The 20,130-nt window shown below is 41.3% G+C and overlaps 1 protein-coding gene across 1 annotated transcript in view; it reads left to right on the forward strand.

The window, feature by feature from the left end:
• Positions 1–18,994, forward strand: part of FSHR (follicle stimulating hormone receptor) — a 166,501-nt gene extending 147,507 nt beyond the window's left edge. Inside the window, exons 7-10 of the mRNA XM_037024417.2 lie at positions 603–671; positions 783–857; positions 12,838–13,023; positions 16,638–18,994. Of these exons, the coding sequence (XP_036880312.2) occupies positions 603–671; positions 783–857; positions 12,838–13,023; positions 16,638–17,871 (1,564 nt within the window). The 3' untranslated portion in view covers positions 17,872–18,994. The remainder of the gene's footprint in view (positions 1–602; positions 672–782; positions 858–12,837; positions 13,024–16,637) is intronic.
• The last annotated feature ends 1,136 nt before the right edge of the window (positions 18,995–20,130 follow it).

Here is a 20,130-nt window from a genome sequence, read left to right on the forward strand (position 1 = left end):
GTAATTGATTTCTCTTCCTTGCTAGCTTAACCCAGAGCCACCTCCACAAACCCCCAATAACCAGGTCCCTATGGGTCACAGGAGATGTTCAGGTTGTCTGACAGCTTAATTAGATCTCTTTTTGATAACAGTCAGGCCTGCTGCTGTGGTGAGCATGGGTGAGAGGTTTAAGGCCTACAAGAAAGGTGATACGAAATGTTCTTTCTCTTTTTTATAGACACTTGTTCAATAATTGTATGATTTCTGTCCTTCAAGATGGGAAAGAAATTCATCTTCTCCCCCCATGGCATCGTCTCTATACACAAATGATATGTGCAAATGCCTTACAGAATCCAGGCTGCTGTGCCTAAGTGTGCCTTTTAAAAATTAAATTTATTTCCCTGAATAGGTAATACATACTCATAATGCAAACTTCAAACATTACAAAAGATATAACAGTTATAAATCAGTCACCCCCACCTCTGTCCCTGAGCCTTAAGGCTGGCGTTTTATTTATGCCACTGGCCTGCGCTGTCTGACCTTGCCCCAGTGCTTCCAATTATAAAACCCCTGTATTGTTTGCATCTGACATTATTGGTTTTTTAATAGGCCTTTTATTTCAGATGGCTGAATAAGAATGGGATTCAAGAAATACACAACTGTGCATTCAATGGAACCCAGCTAGATGAGCTGTAAGTAGCCCTATTCTTCCAGGTCATTCAGAGGGAAATGGCTCTTTCTTACAGCAGTGATGTTTATGTGGTTTTGTATTTGCCTTCTTCTTTCCCCATCTCCACCCCCAGGAATCTAAGTGATAACAATAATTTGGAAGATCTGCCTAGTGATGTTTTCCAGGGAGCGTCTGGACCAGTCATTCTGTGAGTAGCCTTCTCTGCTTCCATGTGCAAGAGATCAGCATGTATAAGTTAAAAGTCAACTTTCCCCAATTCAGAGAAGCTTCTGAGACAGAACTGTCAATTAAAGTCAGTTTTTATTGTTGTCATCTACAATGACTTATAGGGATAATTCGGAGCTGATCCACATTGTAACTTTCAATAACGACAACTAACATTTTATAAGCACTTACTAAGTCCCAGACAAAAGCTGAAGATGAATTTTCTACCTTAATCCTTGTAAAACCTCTGTGGTAGAAGCTATTCTTCCCATTTTAAAGAAGGAAAAGTTACCTTCTCTAGAGGCCAGTTCAGCAAGGTCATACAAATTCTAGAGAACAGATTTAATGCCAAACTGATTTAACTCAAAATATAGACTTTTAACCGCTCTGCTATATATCTCTTCCATGGAAGGGAAGCACAGTTCTGCTTCTGCACCCTGTCTAATTTTCCTAAATCCAGTGAGATACACACACCCATTTATTTTTGGATACTCTATGCTGAGATTCCAGATCTCTGGGATGCATTCCATGCCCCACAGCCCTGCATCCTGCATCAGCACCTCTCCCTCCAAGAGTGACTTTCCCTCTTCTCATCTGCTCCTGCCATTCCACAAGGGTCATCATAACTCCCACTTCTTTCTGACAACCTTGGCCAACAGTGAATTCTTCCTACTGTGACTCTCATAGGCTTTATAGCTGCAGGAGGCCAAATCTCCAACAGCTTTTTAGAAATGTGTTTTCCTGGGCTCTAAGCAAGAGCCCAGGAAAACATCTACTCCATCTACTAACAAGCGTCCTGCAGGAAGAAGAAAGGAACCCAGCAGGAAGTAGTCGGAAGCAAGAGAAATAGTGAGCAAAAAAAGAAACATGGGAATAAGTCTGAAGCTTTACTAGATGATTCTTCTGTAACCTGCCTTAAATCAGTTCAGGCCATTAGCCTGCACTGCTAATCTGGCAGTCAGTATAAGCAACCATGTGTGGTTATCTACCTACCTACCTACCACCTATCGACATCACTATCATTTTCACTAAGAAGCTTATATTCTCCTTCAGGCTGGAGCCTATATATATTTAGAATTAGACCCTGTATAGCAGAGGAAAAACTCTACAAATGGTTATTATTAATGATGAAGGGTATGTTGTGACATATAAATGGGACTCCTCCTCTGTGAAGAAGTTCAAAGATTATTCCAGAATGTCTGGCTTGAGATAGGAAATACATGCAAGAGAAGGAAGTGTCAGCATGATTAAAGCAGAGGTGCCAAAGCAGACTACTTTAGGTTTAAAATACTTCTTTCACCTCTCTAAGCCTTGGTGTCCTCACCTAAAAAAATGCCAAAACAGTAATACCTACTTCCTAATATTGTTTGAGTTTTAATAATATATGTGTATGTAAGTGTGTGTGTGTATGTATTTTATATTTATTTATTCACTCACTGAACAGACAGGTTTTAAGCACCAGCCCTGTGCTATATACTGTATAAAGTTCAGGGAATAAAAGGAAGACCTTCCTCACAGAAGGCTTATGGTTTCACAAGGGGGAGTTGGACTATAACTACATATAAACTGAATATATCAAGTCATGATGTGTGTTATGAAGTACCAAGTACAATAAGCATAACACATGGAGAATGCCAGGCACACTTTCCATGTACTTCAATGTACAAAGTACTTAGAACTCGTAACACTTAATATTTCCTAGCTCTCGAGACAAATGGGCTTAGAGAAACTGCTTTTGATGTCTCTGACCACCAGAATAGTAGTTAATCAATTTCCCTTAGCTAAAAGCCCTAAGGGTTTTGAATGTTCCTAAATAGGCACTTCTGTTACGGCAGAACATATCTGTGATAGGGTAGTTTCCTCATGTGACCTGTACCAAGTACACTATTGAATTATAATACCCTAATCTGTCTGCTGCCCAGGACACTGAAGTTGGACAGGATCCCCAACTAGTTCATTATGCAGCTGAGCAAAACAGAGCCAGAGAGACATGACCTACTAAAGATCACACTGCCATCCTAAGTGGTCTAGGTCTCCTGCCTCACATTCCATGTATTCTCGGCATATCATTTGCCTAAAGTACATAAATATGTGTAATCAAACATTCAAAAGTTATTCAATAAGGCCCCCTGCAATTGGCTGTGGAATTAAGAGGGGAAAAGTGATAAACACCAGACCCCCGGCCTACGAATACCAGTAAATGATATACACACACAAGCACAGAAGAACATCTCCTGCACTTGCAAAAGTCCCAGGCCAAGGCACTTCACAGTGTGTCTCATCAGTGTCTAATGGGGAACACAAACATGCATTCCCCCAGCCAGCCCTGCCAGCAAGGAGAGGGATGTCACCATCACAAGAAGTTCTGCCAGGTCTTCAAATTACAGACTTTCCACTTCTTTTACCATAGGAACATATATGACCAGAAAAAAGTGTACAAAGTTTACAGAAAATTCAAAGGAATTATGAATCACTTGCTGTGACTTAAAAGGGTAAAGAACAGTAATTTCCACATCTTTTCATCTCAGTTCACAAGGATATAAGCACAAGATCCTGGCCAAAAGCCCAGCCTATAATCGCTGGTCTCCTTCCCCTCCGCTTAGGGCCAAGAGGATTGATCACTTAAATATCAAGCCTCCCTTTCTGGGGCTTTCGGCCTAGTGCACAGATGTCTTTCCAGCCTCTGCTGGCTGACTTAGGAATTCTACAGCCTATCCCATCTCCTACCTCTGCAACCTGATGTGCCAACTCCAGCTAAACCCTGGCCTGAGAGCTGTTTGTCTAGGTGCTTGCAGAGGACCAGCCCGTCCCAGGTGCTGTGGTTAATAGGCAAGAGAAGGAGTGTGTGTGGATTGCTCTGCCCACAGCAAATGCCCAGGCCAGGACTATGACTGTGCCTTGGGTCAGATTCCCACCCCACCCCTCAATTAAGGATATCTGCCTGCAGCAGTTTACTGGGGAATGTTCTTAGTGTATGTGGGGAGTGCTTGGGGGAAGCAGATCAGGTTGAGGGAAGTTGAACTGCAATGCATATGTAGCAGAAGCCTCAAACTGATCCCGTGGAAAGCTCTGGAGTTAAGATGGCCCTTCAAAGTTGGACTAAATTAAAACAAGGGGCCAGGCCTCTTCATCAACAGTCACTGGATGCAGACTTTCCCTAGAGAAGCAGCCAAATCTTGCGTAAATTAAGAGAGATTAGTTCCCAGAAGGACTCAGCTATGAGCCACCGCAGCTGTGAGTGGTTCTCAGCTGCCCTCAAGCAGTGGTTGAAATTTGATCATGCATCAGAATCACTTGGCTTGCTTGTAAAAACCCTGGATTGCTGACCTCACTCCCAGACTTTTTGATTCAGCAGTTTAGGGGTGGGCCTGAGAACCTGCATCTCTAATAACTTTCCAGGGGAAGCTGACGTGGCTGATCCAGAAGCACACTGAGAATCACTGCCCTACAACCAGTGTGGAATCGGAATACCTTGGCCTGTCTCCAGAAACCTCTTCTATGAGCTGTGGGGAATCTTCCTCCCCATCAGGCTCAGTCCTTTGTCCCCAGTCCTTTGCATCTATATATACGCAAGGGATTCCAAGGGAGGCACCCAAATTGATGATAACTCCTTTCCTAACGGCAAATTAAATGAATGAAAAATAGGGAGCATCTGAACACATGAGGGCACAAGGGAGAGATGTTCCATCAAAGAGAAAAAGATGCAGAGAAAGTCAGGGGGCACACTGACATCCTCCACTGAGTTTCAAAGGAGTCATCTAGCATTCTGATTTCCCCCTCATGAGTCTTAACCTTGAACATCAGTGGCCATCTGAGTTTTCACCTGATATCATGAACTCACTCGAGGTTTTCTTTTTCTTTCTTTTTTTTTTAAAGCAATCGAGCTATTGCTGTTTCCTTGGGAAGCAGTTTCCTGCAGGGAAAATTCAATGCACTGCCTTTGCAGGATGGAGCCAGGACAATAATGTTCTGAAGGTTTATCAAATTGATTTGGCTATAGCTCAGATTCATTTGATAGTTCAGATTCAAACACTGAGTTATTTGTGTAAGAATGATTCTCTCCCATTACCAATGTACCCACAGTCCTAGAGATAGTAAATTGCCTTTTTATTCTGCCTGGGATCATGAAAGAGAGGTCTTCTAGCCATCTGTCAGTGTACTGTATACACCAGAAATGTGCTCTCACTTATGGAAATGATTGACCTGCAATAACATTTTTGCTGGGAAAAATAGAAATTGTTCAAATCAAATTTGTGGCACTGGCTATAACACACTTTATTAAATGGGGCACAGAGTGTTATTTAACTCCTGCCTCTCCTGACTCAGCATCTTATTACTGATTGCTGTATCCCTTTTTACTTGGTGTCTCAAAATCAAGAACTCTAACAATATTGGAACAATTTAGGATCATTAAATCTCCTCAGTAGCAGCTATTGTCCCAGGACATCTCCTGTTGGTAATTTCCAGGATTGAGATTCTCAAAACCAGTAACTGCTAGGAATAGCATGTGCTGAAATGTTAACTGACATGACATATTAAAAAGAAAGACTTTAGTCATTAGCCTGAAAGGCAAGGATTAAAGACTCCAGTTCACCAGCCCCAAGAGCAATGTCAGTGATAAACATTCTCCACTATTCACTGAGCATATTAGGTCTTACATTTAGACATACATTTCATAGGTGTTAATCAAGTACCTACTAGGTGTCTGTTCCCATGCTAGATGGATAGATTTAAAAACAAACAGTAGTTGCTCTAAAGTATCTCATCCTGATAGAGGGAGAAATGTTACTGAACAGAACAATAAGATCTGCAGAAACTGTCACAGGAAGTTATAGTAACAGAGCAGATGACCAATAACTCTTTGTCATGTGGTACAGTGACTTTTAGCAGATGAAGTATGTGAAGATGACAGCTCCTATCTTATGCTTGAATTTCTGCAATAGCCATTTGGTCCCCTTCCTACCTTCAACCCTTTCTCCTTCCAATTCACCCAACAAGTATTTATGAACACCTACTGTGTAAGTTCAAGGTTCTCAAGACTAATCTTACAAAAACACAGCTCCCAGTAAGTCATTCTTCTACTCACATAAATTCAAAACTCTTCTGCCTGGCCTTCAAAGTTCAGAGATCTAATCCCATCCCATGGTTCCCTTTATTCCACAAAATACCATTGCCCAGGATAACCCCTCTGAAAACCCCTCACCACCCTCTCTCCAAGCCTACCTTTAGCCAATAGTCACAATTACCTACTTCCATGCACATGTGAATAAGTGATGTCTTATTTTGTTACTATCCCTAGGGATACTTGCATCTTAAGAGTGAAAAGTGTGTTTACAGAAGAATTAACATCTAGCAGATTGCCAGGCCATGTGGAAGGATCTTAGCCAAGGAAGAGAGTTTTAGAGGAACAGAAAGCAAATGTGGAGGTATTTGTAGTTAAGTCTCAAACATTTGTAGTTAAGTGCTATACCCACTTAGCTCATCTTTGTCCCTGCTGATATGAATTTCTATGGATCTTTATTAATCCACAGAGGTAGCAGTGAAATTTTTTTCTGCCAGTCCAAAACTTGAAAGTCTTGATAGCTTCCATGTTTGCTCACTTTAGCAAATATCCACTAAGCTTTAAGTAAACACTGCTACAAACTCTTTATTTCCCTATCACCCAGGAACCACTTTCACTAAAGACTTTTGCTTTCCTAAATTCTAACCAGTTCTGCATCTCTGTTACCAAACATTCTCTCCTTTCTACCTCCACCAGCAGAAAATCTGGATCCCAGGACACTGACAAGATATCTTAGTCTCACAGCAGCAAAGCTACCTAGTACAAATGACAGCAGCTCACATATTTTGTAGCTGTAATAAGGACGAATCCAAAATATAAGCTAGCTCCAGAACACTGAGCAGACAGAAAGGCACCAAGCAGACTGTCCACTCTAACACCTAGGCACTGGATTGTTTTCAGGTCAATCCACCCAAAACACAAGCTCTGCTTATTCTCTATTACATTTCTATCTCCTTGTAAACTTTGCACAAGGTTGCTCGCTTCCTTGGTGCCTTTGATACTTTCAGTCACATATGATTGCCTACTGCAGAAGCACTGTTTTTGCTGAGCTCCCTTTAAATCCAGACTTCCTCTCTCTGTCTGCCTTGCATCCTGCCCTTCTTCATTTAGCATTGTCCTTCTGTAAGACTTGCTCCAGCTCATTTTTATTATAATGGTGAGGCATCTCTGCTAATCAGACAGCTATCTACTGAGTAGATTTTAGGAGCCCAGCCCTGTGCCAGATACAATGTAGAACACAAAAGTGTCTTAAATAATCTCTGTTCTCACGGTTTATGAGATCTAGCTAAGGAGACAAAATACACATGAAAAGTTGAATATAAGACAATAGAAGAGATAACTACAAGTACAAGATTCTTTATAACTGCTAAAGATCAGAAGATGTCACAGTTAAGTACAGTGATCTAGCTCTTCCCTTACCCATCCTTCTTCAGTGTCACTCCCCAGCATATCTTCAAACACAGCAACAATTTTCTGTGTGCTTACTACATAAAAGGCACTGATGAGAATGCAAGGAACCCTCTGACCTCAAGGAGAGATAAAATGCAAATACAAAGATCTAGTATATGAAGCAAAGGATAGTAAGTGGTGAAAGAGGCAGAAAATAGATGGAATATAATGCTACTATACCTTTCACAAAAATACTTCTATATTGTTGAAAATTATGGGATCACAGAGACTTCAGTTAGAAGTTTTGGTTCCTATTGCTGCATTAAAACTATCCTAAAAGTTAGTGACTAAAAACACTCATTGCATTTTGCTCACAATTGTGTTTCAGAAATTTGGGTGGCTTTTCTCTGAGCCATGTGATGTCAGCTTAGGTGGCTGGGTCTGGAGGAATCTACTTGCAAGCTGTCCCCTCACCATTCACATATCTGTTGCATCTGTGCTCCTTGGTATCTCACTACACACACACACACACACACACACACACACACACACACACACACACACACACACACACGCACAACGTCATTCTCGTCCCAGGGAATTCAAAGTTCTTTCATGGCAGCTTAGGACTCTACCAGAATGACACAGAAGCTGTCAGTATTCTTAAAGGCAGGGTTCAGAACTGTTATGGCAGCACTTTCATCATACCCTATCACAGTCCAAAGACATCACAGCTTGGCCTGGATTCAAGGGAAGGACAAATAGACCTTCTATGGGAAGAGGGTAAAGAATCTGTGGGCATCTTTAATCCAACACACAGCTTATGAGATAGCAGGATAGCATTAAATGTAATAAAAAATTTTGTTTAGCTTTAGAAATCTCTAATGTGGCTTTTATATGTTCTAACTCATGTGGGGCAGGTATAACAAAGAAAAAATAGTCTTCTGTTTTGTGTTAATTGCTTTTAAAGAATACGAAAAATGTCATGGCAGGTAATGACTGACCTGCTTTAAATGGTTTCTGAAGGACTTTATGGTTTCCTTAGAGGCAGACTTGAACTGTTTTAGACACAAGAGCCAGTCTCGGCTCCCTTCCACATGTGAGGAAAAAAGGAAGGAGCCCAAATGCCAGCTGAAACAAGAATTTGGTCAGGAGACCACAGTGAGTATCAACAGCAGAACTGGTCCAAAGAGCAACTGCATTCAAAGAGAAAATAGATTTTCTAGAGCAGAGAAGAGAGTTGAAAAGTTCTGGAACAACGGAAAGTAGAAACAGAGAACAAACTTCGAGAGCTGGATCATTCAGCAGCAGAGAGTGAAGATTCATCACTGGGACGAGATTCATGGATCAGACTCTTACCTCCAAGGACCCCAGCTCCCAAGAATTACAATACATTGGAGAGAACTAGAAGAAAACACCATAAATTTCACCATGTGGTGATAGGAATGAATGTTGTGAGCAGCAGCTAAATTCCAGAGATATGCGGAAGGTGAAGCCAAGATGTTTAGCTGACGGTTTGCATTCAGGGTGTGAGAGAAAGAGCAGAGTTAAGAGTGACTTCAAAGTTTTCGCATGAACTGGAAAAATTGCAAGTAGAGGTTTTCAGGGATGATCAGGAGCTCAATTTTTAATATCCAAAGATCAACCTGCCTATTAGACATCCAAGGAGAGATTATAAAGAGGCATTTGAATATAAGAGTCTAGAGTTCAGTAGAGAAGAGCAACCTAGAAATAAAAATTGGGGGGTCATTATATAAGTGGTGGAGTCATAAGACTGGATGAGATCACCGACAGAGTAAGGGAAAATGGAGATAAGAAGTCTAGGCACTGAGCCCATGTGGACTCCAACAGTTGAAGGTCAGGCAGGAACCACCAGCACAGATGAAAGAAAGTTCCAAAGAGTTAGGAGACAAATACAAATTGATAAAAAAAAATTTACCAGGAAGATACAGAAGTCCTGTATTTATATGTACCTAAAAAATTGTCATCAAAAATATATAAAGCAAAAACTGACAAAACTATAAGTAGTAGTATATAAATCCAAAATCATAGTTGCTCATTTTAATGTACTTCCCTCAGTAGTGTTAGAACAAGCAAGAAAAAAATCAGTAAGCATGCAGAAGTATTAGAATAATAGTATTGACAAATTATCTACTTGGTGTCTAACATGGAGGGGACTAAGTGAAATATATATATAGCTATTACATAATAGTAATCATTAGTTCTGAAAATATAAATTTGCCTATCAAGCAGGGGATTAGCCATCTGGAAATTAACAATAGTAGGCGACCACTACTAACCCTCAGATGTGAGGGGCTGGTGAGGATGTGGTCTTACTGGAGTTCAAGAACTCCAACTGGTTGAAGCTGGATTCTCAGCAGATCTGTCCAATGACAGCTGGAGTCACAGAGGAGCTTTTACCTGAGGGAGAGAAAGGATCAGAGATGCCTTAATTTCTCCTTTCCTCCCACTCTCCAATCTCCCATCAGTACCATTTGCTGAACCCAACTGAAAGCCAACTGACACAGTGACACCTGGGAAATACACCTCGCAGAGGCCATGACTCTTGCAATCCAGAGCAGAACACAGAGAAGGGCACACAATGGATATGAGAGAAACTGGGCAAATTATGGGCACATCATATCCAGTGCTTTGTACTCTACCAGAAGTAAAATGAGTGATCACTGAAAAATTGAATATGAAAGTCTGGAGTTCAGGAGAGAAGAGCAACATAGAAATAAAAATTGGGGGGCCATCATATAAATGGTGTTTAAGTCATAAGACTAGATGAGGTCACCTACAGAGTAAGGGAAAATGGAGACAAGAACATTTGAATATGAGAGTCTAAGTTCAGGAGAGAAAAGCAACCTAAAAATAAAAATTGGGGGGTTAACAGCATATAAATGGTGTTTATGTTATATTTTGTGTCAACTTGACTGGGCCACAAGATGCCCAGATAGATGGTAGAAGACTGCTTCTGTGTCTGTGACAGTGTTTCCAGAAAAGATAAGCATTTGACTGAATAAAGACCAAGTAAAGAAAATCCATTCTCACCAATGCGGGTGGGAGTCATCCAATCAATTGAGGGCCTGAGTAGAACAAAAAGGCCAAGGAAAAGCAAATTTGCTTCCTTTCTTCTTGAGCTGGAACATCCATGTTCTCCTGGCCTAGACATCTTAGCTCTTGGTTCTCAGGCCTTCAGACTCTGGGACTTAGGCCAGTGGCCTCCCTGGTTCTCAGACCTTTAGACTTAGATTGAATTATACCACACGCTTGCCTGGTTCTCCAGCTTACAGATGGCATATTGTGGGACACCTCAGCCTCCAAAATCATGTGAGGCAATTTCCACAATCTCCTCTTACATATCTCTCTAAATCCTATTGGTTTTGTTTCCCTAGAGAACCCTAATACAATAGTCATGAAAAGAATAGTTATGAGACTATTATGTTTGTTCCAGCAGAGAATATGGTGTCCTAGACTAAAGTTGTGGCAGAGGAGTGGACTGATGTGAAACAGATTTTAGACTTAAGAAGATACCCAAGGAGTCAAGTATGACTTCCAGATTTCTATCTTGAACAACAGGGGAAAATGGAAGAGTTATATGCTGAGATGGGAAAAACAAAAGAAATACATTTATAAGAAAGATGGTAAATTCAGTTTTGAGACTTGCAAGTCATCAAAATACCAGAGTCTGATGGACAACTGATTATCAGGGCTGGGGTTCAGAAGTAGTATCTGAACTGGGATATACATTTGGAGTCATCAGCATATACCTGGTATCTGATCTGAAACCAAGAAAGTGGGTAAAGTCACCTAGAAAGATTATGTAAAGTCAGAAGGGGGCCTAAGTTTGGAGAAACTCCAAGAATATTTAAAGAACAGATAGAGGAAAAAGAAAACAAAATCAGAAAGAAGTCAAAGAAGACATCAGAAGAAATTAAAGAGAGTATGATGCCAAGAAGGAGCTACTCAGAAAGGAGCATTTTACATGTGAAATGTGATTAAGAAATCAACAAGTTTAGCACTAAGCTGTCACCTGAGTGAGCTCTAGAGGTTGGAAAGAAACTGGGTTGGATATAGTGAAATGGGAAAATAGTAACATTAGTTATGGACAACTAGTGTAAGAAGTTTGACTGCAATAAACAGGGCAGCAGTTAGGGGCAGGTTTCACTGGACAATAGGAAGCACAAATTTTTGAGCAAGGGAATGAATGACAGAATGAAAGCAAGGTTTTGAGAAGGTAATTTTCACCAGACTGTGAAACATATGAGACAACAAATATGTATCTGCACTCCCACGTTTCTTTGCTGAGTGCCCACTGCTTTGACCTAGAGGAAATGCAGACATTAGAAGATTCTCCTTCCCCAGTATATCCAAGGGTCCCCAAGGGTACTAAAACGAATCCATCCTGATCATCACTTGCTACCACCCCCATCGGAAGCACTCATTCACAGTGCTGACCCCAACAGGTCTAAACTGGTGCCATTTAAATCTCCTTGCTCCCACCAACTGGCCCTGGTTGTTTTGAGGCCAGAAAGCACCCATGTCACTGGTGTTGCTGCCAGAAAGGATGGGACTTCAGAGCCTTCCAGAGACAGGGAACTGGTTAAACTGCCCATTTATGCTGGTTTCCATGTAGACCTCTGCTACTTCACCAGGCAGATACCCCCACAAAGCAAGAAAACTGCCTCTGTGTGTGTGTGTGTGTGTGTGTGTGTGTGCGTGTGTGCACGCGTGCATGTGTGATGTTTACTAATAATAGTTGCCAGTCATTAAGTGCTGTGTGTCGACCAGGAGTTCTCTATGTAGTTTAACTCATTCAATTCTCACCACACCCCCTGAGGAAGGTATGATTATTATCATTCCTATGTTATAGCGGAGGAAACTGAGACATAGAGAAGTAACATGCCTTGACCGAGATCACAAATCTCACAGGCAGAGGGGCAGGGTACCTATGCAGGCTAGTCTGGCCATGGATGCCATGCTTATAACTGCCACTCTATCTCGCCATTCTGACTGTGTGCTGAAGGTGCCTCGATTGCCCACCGGACTGTTTCCCCTTGTGGTGTGTTCTCTTCTCACCCTTTCCTGGAATTTGGCCACAGATTCCACCCAGCTCATTAGAAATATTTCTGTAGCTGGTTTTGTAGTGTAGAGGATATGGTCTCAATCCCACCATCCTATTTAAAGTACTGGGTATCTATTCCATAGATAGACTATAAAAGGGGAGATGTCAATAGTTAAGCCCCAGATCAGCCAGGATATGAGTACATCCAGGGCTCAGAATGGCCTGTTACCTAAGTCCTCCTACCATAAACACAAGGGCCAGGGCTCCCACCAAACCAAATGTCTTATTAGCCTAATATTAATATTGATCTGACAGAGGTGTGTTGGACACTCCCTCCTCACCCATGTAAGACTACCACTACTGTCTCTACTATTTTGCCTGCTAACAGAGCAGAAAATTTTAGGCCCATAGTAATCAGGTTATGTTTATCTTTTCCCCTTATAGAGATATTTCAAGAACAAGGATTCACTCCCTGCCTAGCTATGGCTTAGAAAATCTTAAGAAGCTGAGGGCCAGGTCAACTTACAACTTAAAAAAGCTTCCCAGTCTGGAAAGGTTTGTCACACTCGTGGAGGCCAGCTTCACCTACCCCAGTCACTGCTGTGCCTTTGCAAACTGGAGACGGCAAATGTAAGTCTTCTCATATCCATCCCTTGAGCCCTTATGGGAATTTCTCTGATACAGAATTTGGTCCACAACTTCTACACATCTGTGGCATGAAGAAAATCCATTGGCACAGACATCTCCATGACAAAAATCCTTATGCACATTCTAGACTGAAGTTGCAGTATTTTAGAGACCTTGAAATTTCCTTGAAAATGAGCTCACAGGAGATGACTACCCACAGGGTAGACCACCCACCAAATATTAAGTAACATGAAAAGCACCAAGCACAGTGTCTAACTCAGAGCTGAAGCTTAATGTTTGTTTCTTTTGTACCAAAATGGATTTACCCTTCAAGTCCCAAATTCTGTACCTTACAAATGTCCCATGGACCAAAGTCAACTTTGGAGAGAGAAGCATAAATCCCCTACCAGAGGCTAATGTATACATCCACAACACATTCTAACCACTCTAAGCCTCAATGATCTGTCTTTGATTCTTAGCACCTTACAGAGGGGACAAAGATTAGGACATCTATTCACTTTGGCCTCCAAGGTTGGTCGGGTCCAAGGAAGCCCAGATTAAAGAGGATAATCCAAGAGCCAAGTCCCAGTAGGTATCTAGTTAAAAAGTTGAGGTAATCATAGACAGGATCTAGACAGAGTAGAGATGAAGTACTTTGGAGATTGTACATGTTCCAGACATTTAAAGGGTCTGTTGGAGATAGAATTGATAGTGTATAGGGAGTTCTCAAAGCTCTAACTCTCCCCTGAACTCACTGATACAACCTACACCATGCAGTTGCATCTAATCAGGAGATACTTGTCACCATTCTTGTACAGGAATCCAGCACTAGTACAGCTTCCCTGTGATATTATTTCACTCAGTTTAACACAGCTCCCTCTATTATTCAGCCTCTAACATACACTGACCTGCCCATGTAGACAAACTCCCTCCTCAAGAGCAAAATAAGACCAAAAAAAAAAAATTACACACCCTAAAATGTCCTCAAACTAACTAGGAGTTCACACTTGGACTTAATTGGAGGATTTGCAGAAAAAGGGCTACTTTTCAAAATTAGTGTGCTTCATAGGGAAACTATCCAGAATCAGACACTCCTCACAGATTAGTTTAAGGGCCAGGGAATTTCTTCCTGATGACTAGAATTCCTAAGGCTGGGGATGAGGCAGAAAGCTTGCCTCTATACATTCCAGACAAAAGTTATTTCAGCTAGGGCTCACCTCAAAAACCCTGGAACTGAATACCTCTCAGGAGAAATCTCAAAGGATGTTAGGATCACGGCAACAGCTGGCATTGGTATGCTGTCTGGTCTAGTGCCAAAACACCACCGGAATATATTCTCTTACTGTTACTTACTTAGACTCCTCTGGTCTTGCCATCTCCTGGGAGTGTAGACGTAGCCTCAGGGTCCTCCAAACCAGAGTTCTCCAGGTCTGCCCTCCATTGTCTCAGAACCTGAAGCCTTCCCTGATCCTTCCCAATCAGCTGGCTCCTACCCTCTCTAGCGCCCTATTGTAACTCACTATCAGGGCCTGTTGGGTACAGCAAAGGGGAGGCCCATGTCACTTGTAGGGAGACATGCCAAAAATAGAGTAATAAGAATTGCAGTTCATGTTTAGTCTTTATACTAAAACACACACACAAACACAAAATAATCATGCTATTTATAAGATAATCACAGGATTTATTTTTTAAATGGTGTCATTTCACTGAATACCATAGCAGATATGGTATATAGATTCGAGTTTAAAGTTGTATGATGAGATGATTCTTCCAATTCTCATTTGAAAATAATGCCCAAAATGTAAGTGTTAGGCCCGTGTGACTGTGAGGTTTTGGCCAATGGCCCTCCTGGACTCTAGTCAAAAGACCTTTTTAACCACACCCTCATTTCTCATTGAACCAGTTATTTCCTTGATGTAGTTTTATACTCAGCTGCACTATTATTTTGCTCTTGTTCTATTATTTTATTTTACTTGTATTTAGGCCTTTTCTTTGCAGCTAGATTATAAATCAGTGTACCATGGCATAAGCATCTAAGTATCCACAGAGGGCTTAAACTCCATCATGGACTCACTGAGTAACCATCATTATCTTTCTTCACAATGCTGATATTTGTTGAGTACTTACTGCTGGGCACTGTAATACTTTGCAACTTTATTTAATTTCATTCTCACAAAGGTATTGGTGTTACTTTTATTCTCTTCTCACAGATATAGAAACTGAGGTTCAGAGACAGTAAACAACTTGACCAGCACCAACCAAACTCAGATAGATCCAAACCCTCTGGTCTAGATGTCTCCAAAGCTTAGGTTTTAGACAATTCCACTATGCACTTCCTAAATATGTGTTCATTGATTTATCAAAGTCCAAGAATACCACTTTTAACTGACCACAAGCTGAATTCCCAACTGTATGGCATTTAGGACTACCCAAGATACCACAAAGGCAAGACTTCATTTCCTTCATTTCCATTTTTGTTTCCATTCTTTTCTCAGGGACATATACTGTTTACCTTTTCTCTACTCATGTCATTGGATCACTTCTGTTTCAGGCAAGAAAAGCATCAGTATTTAAAATACATTGGTAACAGTACCAACTATAAGAATCTTCACAGAAGCCAACATGTGCCTCCGGAAGTGAAAGCTCCCTCTAGATGGTTAAGTCAGATCCATTTTGATGAATTGAACTGCACTCTGCAGGCACCTAGTTACTTAATTTCTGTTCCCAGAATTGGGCAGCCACTAATCCAATGCCGGGGATTAGGAGTGGGGAGTTAGGTTAAGAGCCACAGAATAATTCTCTTGTCTCTTCTGTGCTCATCTCTGAACTTGAATCACGTTTCTTGTAAAATCTGTGACTAAACCAAGAGATTTTCAGCACATGTTCAATTACCCATATACACCCCCATACAACCTGCATTCACTCTTTTGGGCACTCAGTAATGAACTGTTTATATGAAAGTGACAGACTACCTTGCAGACAAATAGATGTCTGAGGCCTATACTGTTGCCCCCAGAGAGTGAGATACTGAAGAATAGGACCCTCAGTAACCTTTGAGGCAAATCAGCAGACCTCCCAGCAGCCTGAGTACCAAAGAGCCAGGGACAGGGGCTGACTGAGAATGAACTAAAGACTCTGATCCTCTAATTTATGTAGAGAAAGAAGCAAACAGGTTCTCTTTTGAGTCAGAAAACAGTCCATATCTTCTAGTGACTGAAGTATAGAGGAATGGGGATATATCCTACTCAGACATATTAAGAGGTAGCTGAACAGAGATGGGGAAGGGAAAGGATGGAGTTGATAATCAGGTTTGTAAATTATTTGCACTTAACAGCAAGGCTTAGCTAGTCCCAGGCGCCTTCCTCCCCACATTCAGGTTGTGGCCAGATGGCTTCCCCAGTGGGCCATACAGCTCTAGGAATATACACACAAGTTTTCTGTTCACTTACAGTAAGCAGCATTAACCCTTGAGTGTAGCCTCAAGGGCAGACCAACTGTTAGAAGGAAAAAAAAAATCTCTGGAAGAAACTGCATCATTTTTACCCTGTGCAAAGACAGTGATGTATTTGCCATTGTAGATCCAGGATGTTTATTCTTTCCTTTTTGTATTTTTCTAGCTCTGAGCTTCATCCAATTTGCAACAAATCTATTTTAAGGCAAGAAGTTGATGATATGACTCAGGCTAGGGGAGAGAGAATTTCTTTAGCCGAAGATGATGAGTCCAGTTACACTAAAGGATTTGACATGATGTACAGTGAATCTGACTATGATTTATGCAATGAAGTGGTTGATGTGATTTGCTCCCCTAAGCCAGATGCATTCAATCCATGTGAAGATATCATGGGGTACAATATTCTCAGAGTTTTGATATGGTTTATTAGCATCCTGGCCATCACTGGAAACATCATAGTGCTGGTAATCCTGATTACCAGCCAATACAAACTCACAGTCCCCCGCTTCCTTATGTGCAACCTGGCCTTTGCTGATCTCTGCATTGGAATCTACCTGCTGCTCATAGCATCAGTTGATATCTACACCAAAAGCCAGTACCACAACTATGCCATTGACTGGCAAACTGGAGCAGGCTGTGATGCTGCTGGCTTTTTCACTGTCTTTGCCAGTGAGCTCTCAGTCTACACTCTGACAGCCATCACACTGGAAAGATGGCATACCATCACCCATGCCATGCAGCTGGAATGCAAGGTACAACTCCGCCATGCTGCCAGCATCATGCTAGTAGGCTGGATCTTTGCTTTTGCAGTTGCCCTCTTTCCCATCGTTGGTATCAGCAGCTATATGAAGGTGAGCATCTGCCTGCCCATGGATATTGACAGCCCCTTGTCACAGTTCTATGTTATGTCCCTCCTTGTGCTCAATGTCCTAGCCTTTGTGGTCATCTGTGGCTGCTACACTCACATCTACCTCACAGTGAGGAACCCCAACGTCGTGTCCTCCTCGAGTGACACCAAGATTGCCAAGCGCATGGCCATGCTCATCTTCACAGACTTCCTCTGCATGGCACCCATCTCCTTCTTTGCCATCTCTGCCTCCCTCAAGGTGCCCCTTATCACTGTGTCCAAGTCAAAGATCCTCCTGGTCCTGTTCTACCCCATCAACTCCTGTGCCAACCCCTTCCTCTATGCCATCTTCACCAAGAACTTCCGCAGGGATTTCTTCATTCTGCTGAGCAAGTTTGGCTGCTATGAAATGCAAGCCCAGACTTACAGGACAGAAACCTTATCCATTGCCCACAACTCCCATCCAAGGAATGGCCACTGCCCTCCAGCTTCCAGGGTTACCAGTGGTTCCAATTACACACTTGTTCCTCTAAGCCATTTAGCCCAGAACTAACACATGTGTAAATGTATGTGAACATTGAATAACTGAAGTCTTGCCTTTGAAGAATATGACATGGAATAGCTGGTAGAATGCTTCTACATACTTTTTCTAATTTAATCTTCCTGGCACACCTTTAAGGTGAATTGGTCAAAACTATTAACTTCATGTGATCAATTAGGAAACTAAAGTATTAATGACATTAATAATTAAAATAATATAATGCTACATCATATTTATGTTTTATAATGTCCAAAGTACTTTTGTTAAGATCATCACAACTAATTCCTATAAAAGTCCTAAGAAATAGGCAGTTTTGGAGTTTTACAGATGAGAAAACCAAGACTCGAAGGGTTAAGGGTTCAAAATCGCTTGGCTTGTAAGAGCCAGAACCAGGATTAGGTGTTCTGACTCCCATATAACTTCCAAAAGTAGCAGCATAATATTTATTCATTCAACAAATATTACTAAACACCTATCTGAAGGCTTTGTAATGTATCAACTTGGATAAACTAAACTACATTTCCCAGAATTCCCTTTCTTATGTTTTCCCTTAGGGCAGGTCACAGGGAAGATTCTTAGGAAAATAAGAGGGCAGAAGGAAGCTATAGCCATTTTGTCACTCACACACTTTGTTTGTGATCTGCTGATTCAGCTGGTTGCTACTGAAGCAGCAGCTGGACCTACAATTGCCCCACCTTCCCCTGGATCCTCCTTCAGGTCCTCTGACTCCTGGGCTGGGTATATATGTTCAGCTCCATGATAAAGAATCCCATCTTCTGCAGAAAAATTTTCCCACCAAGGTCAGACACAGCAAGACAGAAATGAGGCTCAGTTGGCCTCCTGGGGTTTCACATTATGCTTGAGGCTTCCAGCATGCTCCCGATCTTCCCTTTATGACTGCCTGCCCTGTGGACTTCAAGATCCAGCATCAATGTAGAGACAACATCCTTACAAAGACTGCTTAACCAACCTCCACAACTGCATAAGCCAATTACCTATAACAAATATTAACCATATACATATATATATATGTATGATATATATGTGCATGAGTGTGTGTGTGTGTGTGTGTGTGTCTGTAATATGCATGCATGGTTGGTTCTGCTTCTTGAATTGAACCCTAATAAAAGATATAACCTACTATATGGCATGCATATGGATTATAATGTTAAGAATATAGCAGCTTTGGAATCAGACTGAGATTTTATTCTGATTCCATGATAAGTTAGGATTCCACCTCTCTAGGCTCAGTTTCTTCCTCTATAAACTGGAACTGGTTATAATACCTAAAAATTGGGTTTTCTGTAAGAATTGGATAAGAAAATGGGTACAAAGTGACTAGTGCTATAACAAGTTTGGTGAATGTCAGTTTACTTCTCTCCTCCCCTCCCAGACCAATGCCTGGACTGGTGCCTAGTTCTCCTGACCCTTGATCTAGAACTCTTCCATTATGCCATATGGGTCTTGATAAATAAATATACTTCCCACATCAACGTTCATGAATGACCCCATCTGGATAATCTGGATCACAATTCCTCACCAAGCACTATGCCTTGCCCAGCCCACAAAGCTCTGCGTCTCCTCCCAGAGTATCTCTTTTCGTGTCAAAGTCAATCCTTGCTCCTTTGCCTTAAGGTACACTTTTCCAAAGTTGGCCCCAAATCCATACAACAACAAAGTCCTTATAGGACTAGATGGAAAAGCAATCATCTCTGCCTATATGACCCGGCAATATCTTGATCCACTGTGAGCACTGAGTGAAAAATAGAATAATTATCCTTGGAAACAGCCTAGAGCTGTGCTGTTCAGTACAGTAGCCATTAGCCACATGTGGTTATTGAGCACTCAAAATATGGCTAGCTTTAATTGAGACATGCTGTAAATATAAAAGACACACTGGATTTCAAATACTTAGCACAAAGGGAAAAAAAGAAAGTGTAATAGTTTAATAATTTTGATACTGATTACATATTGGACAATACTACTTCAGACACACTGAGATAAATATATTTAAAAATTAATCTCACCTATTTATTTTTCATTTTTTATGTGAATGTGGCTACTAGGACATTTAAAATTACATATGTAGGTCATATTACTGCTCGTGTTATAATTCCATTGGAGAGCACAGGTCTAGAGCTATACAAAAATAAAGGGTTTTCATTTAGCATTTTCCTCTCCATTTCCCCCACACTGAATATGGACTCAAAAGCAGGTAGCAGCTAAATTAAAAAGGACTCAGTATTAATTATTCTACAACATAGCTGCTGA

This window comes from Manis javanica, chromosome 1 (genome assembly GCF_040802235.1).
Source record: "Manis javanica isolate MJ-LG chromosome 1, MJ_LKY, whole genome shotgun sequence".
Taxonomy (NCBI): domain Eukaryota; kingdom Metazoa; phylum Chordata; class Mammalia; order Pholidota; family Manidae; genus Manis; species Manis javanica.